At 39.5% G+C, this 8,093-nt stretch overlaps 1 protein-coding gene across 1 annotated transcript; it reads right to left on the reverse strand.

The window, feature by feature from the left end:
• Window positions 1-591: 591 nt before the first annotated feature.
• icmt (isoprenylcysteine carboxyl methyltransferase) lies at window positions 592-7,903 on the reverse strand. Its single transcript, XM_054609379.1, has 5 exons — window positions 7,577-7,903; window positions 6,917-7,005; window positions 5,765-5,934; window positions 2,701-2,918; window positions 592-1,796 (listed from the first exon to the last, which is right to left on the reverse strand). The coding sequence occupies exons 1-5, from the start codon at window positions 7,793-7,795 to the stop codon at window positions 1,617-1,619; spliced, it is 876 nt and encodes a 291-aa protein (XP_054465354.1). The 5' UTR covers window positions 7,796-7,903; the 3' UTR covers window positions 592-1,616.
• Window positions 7,904-8,093: the final 190 nt, after the last annotated feature.

Here is an 8,093-nt window from a genome sequence, read left to right on the forward strand (position 1 = left end):
TCAAAAAGCCTCTGGCATGTTAGATCAAGTAGGGTAAGGGAAGTTGTCAAATCTGATCCATAACACCCATTTTTGTTTGTCACATTACTATTACCAATACAATTAATGTTTTTATTATCATTATTATTCTAATATATCCACTGCTGCTGTTATTAGTAGTTGTAATTTTTCCTTCGTTACTCTGCTTACTACTGTGATTATATGAATCATTTATGTCTTATACATTGAATGTGTTGTATCTCTGTTATGCTGTTCATTCTGTACACACGACATCTATTGCATTCTGTCCATCCTGGGAGAAGGATCCCTCCTCTGTTGCTCTCCCATTGGCTTCTTCCTTTTTTTTTTTTTTTTTTTTTTTTAAGGGGAGTTTTGTCTGTACTGATGTGAGGGTTCCAGGACAGAGGATGTTGCATGTGTACAGATTGTAAAGCCCTCTGAGGATAATTGGTGATTGGTGAATTTGGGTTATACCAAATAAATTGAATTGAATTTATTTACTTTGGCACCTTGGCAGTCAAGTGGTTATAGAACATGCCTTATGACCGCAACGTACCGGGTTGGATTCTCTCTCTCTCTCTCCCCCATTTCTATGTTCTACGTCCAATGGCCTCAGTCAAAACAAAGGAAAATGACAAATAAAATCTTTAAAAGCTCCAGATGAGACAACATTGCTAAGCTATTTGGTTATCAACTCTCCGACCATTTATTTTTGATATGGGAATAATATCATATACAGTTATATTTTATCCTGGATAATAACAATTGTAATGCGGATGTTAAGCAATGTAAAAAAAAAAATGCAATGTCAGCTATTGTTCCCTTTACCACTGTTTGGACGCACTGGACAGCTAAAGTTCCATGTTCTATTTCATATAGGGGTCTTTCCCACAGTAAAAAACTTCATATAATAAAAGAGACACTACTGAAAATATTTGGAATTGTATGTTCAATCAACCCTAAAGCCACAACTTGTGGAAGAGCTTTGGAGCTATGAGGAGGCGACGGCATAAAACCAGTGTACATTGGTACTTAGCAGTGTTGTTGGGCGAGTCAGGTCCATGACATATGCATACCGACTGCTCTACTGGTTGGAACTCTGCTTTTGAAATAGAATTTTGCTATCGGTTGATCAATTGACTTTCAAGAGCACAATATCTGGGATCTAGATTCACTCTGAGGTCATTACAAAAACAAAACACAAGGAGTGTTTAAAAATGGCCCAGAGGAAACAAACACAGTGAGACATACAGTGGTGGCCACTTCTTGATAATATTGATGATCATTAGTAACAGACAACAGGTTATCATGGGAAACACTAAGCATGGTAAAAGCATGCAAACAGAAACACAACAGAAACAGATGGAGTAGGTGATATTGGACTACATATAGTACAGTGGAGGTTGTCTGGTCTGGAAGTTGGTAGAAAAACAGCAGCCCGGCTGCTTGCCGCCATCCCAGCTGTCATGATCTTTGTCAGTGAGCTACAGGCTCTGAACCGGCTGCAGGGGTTCCCTCTGGAGGGCCGCCGTCGCCTTGGCAGACGCCACACACCCACCAGGCCTGACCTGCCTCAGTGCTTTAAGTCTGTTACGTGCTGCATCCAGCTCCTGGGACTAGTTGACACGGATGCCTGAGATGAAGGGCAGCCCGGTGGGAACCCTCTTCTTGTATTCCACATAGTCCTCTGCAAAGAAATGGATGAGGGAAAGCTCCTCCTCCTCGATCCGCTCCCGGAAGAACCGCCAGCTGGCTATCGTGTAGCCCAATATACACACCGGGTTACACAGCATGACCTGCAACAGTCAACAGTCTCATCAATTCACTTAACAGAACACATGGGGAGTTTTTCAAATCATTACTATTATCATTTCATTGATTATTAAAGGGCCCGAGCAGCATTAATTAGTGTTGAAACATACACAGGATTTTAGTTTTTTTTATTTCAGCATGAAGTGCTTTTGTGGGCCAAATAATCAGAGTCTGTGGTTCCACTTGTCTTTTCTATTCCGATCGGATGAGCCAGATCAGAACTCAGCAGTGTCCACGTGTGTGACACTTCACTTCACTTCACTTCACTTCACTTCACTTCACTTCACTTCACTGCAACCTGCCTGATAGTGATCTTTTGACAATATTTCATGGTTAAAGGAGCGGCTCTAAAACAGTAAATACACACATTTCATTTCTTATAGACTCTCCACACATTTTTGCTGTTTCCTCCTTGTAGTATTAGATTTATTTTATTGAAAAATAACTTCTTACAAAGCTCCGCTAATCTGGTGAAACACACATTTCATTACCTAGAAAATTCTTCACAATTAAAGTCCCCTTTATTTTGTCATTTAAAATCTTTTATTTTGGAGCAGCCGAATCAGTAGATGTTGGGTTTTCATAAACTCAAACTTCAGAAGTACTTTTTTTCTTTTGCAGTAATAACTGTATTGACCTGATTGGGTGACCTGTAAACCCTACATTTGCCTGATAAAACTAAAAAGTGAATTTAAAAAGTAATTGTTGCTAAAAATCTGCGTGTAACTTATAATTTGGTCGTTATTTTTGGTCGGTATTTAGCAGAATTCATGAATATCATTATGAAAGCAGAGCGTCTAAAAACAAACGAGGTACCAGTCAGATTTGCAGCGCTATGGGAGAGAAACGTTGTACATGGGGAATGAGTTGAGCAGTGCTGTAGCTCACCTGTGTCCCTGTGCTCCAGAAGAACCAGCCCACATAGGAGGGGTGTCTGAAGTAGGAGTAGACCCCACTGGTGACCAGCACGTGGCTCTGGGCCTTCTCATTCTGGACAATGTGGTTGAAGTTGGAGCCGGCTGTCAACATGGCCGCCTTACGCAGGAACTCGCCAAACAGCACCAGGAGCAGGCCCACGACGCTCAACCAGTTCAGCTGCTTCAGCTCTGAGAGAGAGGAGAGACTGATGAAGTACTGATGGAGTTTTGTTTGACTCAGGAATCCTTCAAACTCAACCTGATGGACGGGAGGGTGAAACTCTGTTCAACTTAAATCTAATTCATTTCAGTTTCAAGAACTGATTCAAAAGGTCAGGAACATTCTGAACAAACCAGTTACAATTTGAAACTTTTCACTGCTTCAATTTTCTGACTTCCTCTCAGTGAAGTCCACCTCCAGCTGAGGCTTGTCAGTCAGACACGTTATACGTCTCATAGGTCTGCAGACTTCATGTTTGAAAAGCCCAGGTCAACCAGGACTGAAATCTGTAGGATTACAGTCTTAATCTTAGTCCAGGACTATAAATCCATGTCACACATTGTAACATAATAAATCCCCAAGAATAAAACTAAAAACAAGAACGTCTTTCTTCTGTTTTTAAACTGGTATTTCTCAGGGTAACAGTAGAATCAACAGCTCCTTATTCAAAAAGTTACTCTTTTCCCACTTGTTAGCAGACTAACAACCGGAGGAGTCGCCCCCTGATGGACAGTAGAGAGAATGCAGCTTTAAGACATGAAGCATCGACTTCATTTTTCAGAACCGGAGGTTGCCGTCTGGCTGCACCTCATGCTTAGAGACTCTTCCTTGTTGGCTCACAGACCTGAGGCCAGCAGTTTGACTGGTCTCAGCTGTCCATAGTAATGAACTGGGACAAAGGTTTTGTGTGAAATCACTCCCCATCTATTATATGGTGGACAGAGATTTTATATATCAGCTGTAGCTAAGTAAAGTTAACTTAATAAGTGGATGGTACCGCAAAATAAAACATTTGGATGGAGCCAAAGATGGTCAGAGCTGATGGAAAGTTCACTCTGTGACATCACTGATGTCAGGGAGACCAACAGGGCAAAACAACCATCCAGCTGATCCAATTGCGTCAATTTGAAAATAATCTTCCAGTGAAACTTCTATCACTATTTGAGGCGGGTCAACCTTATAGTTGTGAATCAAGTCAAGACCTTTTGAATACTAGTCAGGCTTCATAGTCCCAACAATGAATCAATTAGTTGTCAACTATTAAATCAGTTGCAAATTATTATGATAATTGAATAATCGGTTTGAATATATATTAAAAGAGAAAGGTCAGAAATCTCTGATTCCAGCTTCTTTAATGTGAATATTTTCAGATTTTTTTTTAATTTGTTTTTTACAGTCAATTGAAAATATTGAGTTGAAAAAAACTTTGAGGACGTCATCTTGGGCCCAGAGAAACACTGATGGTTTCACAATTTTACAGAAAACTAGACTAATCGACTAAACCCCAAAAAACACTGGACAGATTCATCGCTAATGGAAATAATAGTTAGTTGAAGCCTGATAAGTCTGTCAATACCACATGTGTTTTTGCCTCCTCAGCCAATGAAAAAGTTAAACGCTACTGGCAACAAAAGCAAACAACACATCTTTATCATCAGATTTTAATTCTGATATTTTTAAATGATGATGCCCAGAAATATGTGACATAACCTTTGCCCCAGCAGAGCCACATCCAACCAGCGAGAAGAGCACGGAAATATATAACAGATATAGAAGCAACAGATAGGACGGCTGATCTGGCTGTGTACCAAGTAGAAGGTTGGAGGACGGTCTAGCTCCATTGAACATGGAGCTGCAGATAGTTTTCTCAAAGACTCTGATAGGGGCTTGGACGGCCCCTGGGACATAAATGTTCAGGATCTCCAGAGACCCACCAAGAGACTGAGCCATTAGACAATGAACTCATCCATGCCCTGTATGCTCAGTCCGCCCACAGCCAGAGATAAATGTTACTTCAGAGGTTACAATGATATGCCGGAATGTTTTCTACTCGTATACCGCAATGTTTTATACCCGTATGCTGGGATGTTTTATACTCTTATACTGGAATGTTTTATACTCTTATACTGGAATGTTTTATACTCTTATACTGGAATGTTTTATACTCTTATACTGGAATGTTTTATACTCTTATACTGGAATGTTTTATACTCTTATACCGGAATGTTTTATACTCTTATACCGGAATGTTTTATACTCTTATACTGGAATGTTTTATACTCTTATACTGGAATGTTTTATACTCTTATACTGGAATGTTTTATACTCTTATACTCTTATACCGGAATGTTTTATACTCTTATACCGAATGTTTTATACTCTTATACTGGAATGTTTTATACTCTTATACCGGAATGTTTTATACTCTTATACTGGAATGTTTTATACTCTTATACCGGAAGTATACCGGAATGTTTTATACTCGTATACCGGAATGTTTTATACTCTTATACTGGAATGTTTTATACTGGAATGTTTTATACTCTTATACTGGAATGTTTTATACTCTTATACTGGAATGTTTTATACTCGTATACAGGAATATTTACACTGATATACTGGAAAATTTTACACCAACATACCGGGATATTTTGCACTGATATACCTGAATATTCTGCATAGATATACCTGAATATTTTGCACTGATATACCTGAATATTTTGCACTGATATACCTGAATATTCTGCATAGATATACCTGAATATTTTGCACTGATATACCTGAATATTTTGCACTGATATACCTGAATATTCTGCATAGATATACCTGAATATTTTGCACTGATATACAGACATTTTTTATATGGATATACTGGAATATTTTGCACTGATATACCTGAATATTCTACACTGATATACAGGAATATTTTATACGGATAAAACGGAATATTGACAGGTAAAACTTTTGCCTGCCATCAACAAAATGTAAACGTCTGTTCTGAATGGAGTGACGACTGGACTGAAGACACACCCACCTGGAACGGCCAGCTTCTCTATGGTGAACTCCACCCATGACGAGACGGCCGCCAGCGTGTACTCCACACTGTGGTTGAGCAGGAATGAGTCCAGCGACAGGCTGCGAGGGTTGATGATGGCCGTCACCAGGTATTCAGAGTAATGAAAGAAGGACAGGGAGCACATGTACCTGCAGAGAGACATGGTTACAACACATAATACCCATTCTGCTGTCTAAATGTGGTACATGTCCTGGTTCACTGTATCTCTGTAGAGCTCGATGATTAACCAAGGAATTAACAATAGTATGGTTATCAGGCTTCAACTTTTATTCACCTGGATTCAATTGTGTAAAAAAAACCAAAAAAACAAGACAGACAAAAATAAATGTTACATTACATTTACAGTCATTTAGCAGACGCTTTTATCCAAAGCGACTTACAGGAAGTGTATTCAACATAGGTATTCAAGAGAACTACTAGTCACCAGAAGTCATAAGTGCATCTCCTTTCTTAAACAAGCATCTCAAAGCATAAACCAGAGCAAAAGTATAGTGCAGAGGCAAGTTACTACGAAAACAATAATTGCAACAGACTAATACGGATATAGTAACAGTTACAAAACACATTTACACAAATACATTTTAAATGACAGAGAGGAAAACTGCAGTGCTGATATTTGAACAAAATGCCCATCATATGGATCTGTGTTTACTGGAACCATATGTAAACTATGAGGAGAGGTGCCATTCTATATCATTGTCTTCTGTATTTTTACTGTCTGTCATTTTTTTTTTTTTTTTTAAATGTTTTATTCTAGGACACTCTTGTCAACTGTTGTATTTAAATGTGTTTATACATTTGGAAAGGATAATTATGAATTGTAAATACATAGATACAAGGTTAAACTACAAAAAGATGCTAAATGCTTAGTTATTTTTCTTTTTTTATTATTATTTATACTGTTATTTATCCAGCACATTGCACTGCACCTTTACTGCTTCTTTTGCACTTCTGTTTAGATGCTGAAACTGTATTTCCTTGTACTCTGTGCAATGACAATAAAGTTGAATCTAATCTAAATATCAATTTAATAAAAAAAATAAAAAAATGCATATCTACACAGAAGCATCATTTAAACTAAGTGAATAAGTGATTAAACTAAATACGTACCAGCCGAAATGGGTCCAAGTGGTCTCAGAGAAGCTTATAATTAAGCCACAGCCAAAAGTGACTCCCAGAAAGCAGGCTCTCACTGCGACCTGGAACCAGTAAGGACACTTGGTTATCCCGGGTCAAACCGAAACCCCTTTCTCTCCATCAGTCCTCAAGACTCCTAATTCACATCTTGAATTAGGAGTCTGTTCAATTCTTCAAATTCAGTCCAACTCTAAAAAGTTATGGTCCGACTCTAGGTAAAGCAAGAACGGGGTTTATTCGGTCAATTAAGCAGAATTTGCACCAGGAGCCTGGTGACTCGTCCACTGCTCCAGGTCCATGTTGTTGACGCAAAAAAGCAAAACAACACGGAACTAGCACATTTCTGGACCATAACTGTCTGAAATAACAGTATTCATAGCAAGGGGCAGATGGAGAGCAAGGCACTGCGGCTCCACCTGGCTCAGGTTTATCTAGAGCACACCACTGACAGCTTGTCTTAGCTAAGAGGATTAACTAGTCGAGTCTTAACTGGCTACATGGGTTAGCTAGCATTAGCAGTGCAACATTAGAGTTTAAATGAAGACGTAAGTTACGTCAGACAGCGGTGTCAACATTAGCTTCATTTAAAATAAGATCACATCTGAACAGCAGGCTACCGAGCGTCGCGCTTACCTTGTATAGAGGTCCCTTGTATACGAGGAGCAAGAGGCCGTTGATAACTGCAATGTGGAGACCGATCACTATTTTCCCGGAAGTTTCCGTCAGATAATCGAAGACCCAGTCGAGATGTCCAAACCACGTTCTGATCAATGGGATTACAATCACGCTGAGCCCTAAAATAAACGTCTTTATACTTACTCTTCCTTCTAGCACCAACTTACTGCCTGCCATGATGGAAGTACCGTGCTATTGCAACTATCGCGATAACTTAAAAAAAAAAGAAAAAAAAAAGCACAGAGCCCGAGATTCTCCTTGTGGCACTGGCGCACCGGAGAGGCAGGACCGTGTGGCAGCCGTCAGTCAGGTGTCAGCGCAGTGGCACGCGAGCTCATGCGGGGCGGGGCGGGGCGGGGCGGGGCAGGGGGGGGGGGGGACTGCCGTAAATCGTTTTTTTTTTATGATTTTTGTTTCTCATTAATTTAACAATTACTTCGCTAGTTTTTAAACAAAGAGGAACAAGATACACTAA

Source organism: Anoplopoma fimbria, chromosome 12, assembly GCF_027596085.1.
Source record: "Anoplopoma fimbria isolate UVic2021 breed Golden Eagle Sablefish chromosome 12, Afim_UVic_2022, whole genome shotgun sequence".
Classification (NCBI taxonomy): Eukaryota; Metazoa; Chordata; class Actinopteri; order Perciformes; family Anoplopomatidae; genus Anoplopoma; species Anoplopoma fimbria.

What these genes read in the sequence shown, in the direction of transcription:
- icmt (XM_054609379.1), bottom strand. Translation starts at nt 7,795, where the DNA reads ATGGCAGGCAGTAAGTTGGTGCTAGAAGGAAGAGTAAGTATAAAGACG. An exon ending in AGAGAAGCTGGCCGTTCCAG is followed by an intron (nt 2,919 to 5,764) that starts GTGGGTGTGTCT and finishes CCTCTCTCTCAG; the next exon opens with AGCTGAAGCAGCTGAACTGG. An exon ending in TCTGGAGCACAGGGACACAG is followed by an intron (nt 1,797 to 2,700) that starts GTGAGCTACAGC and finishes TGACTGTTGCAG; the next exon opens with GTCATGCTGTGTAACCCGGT.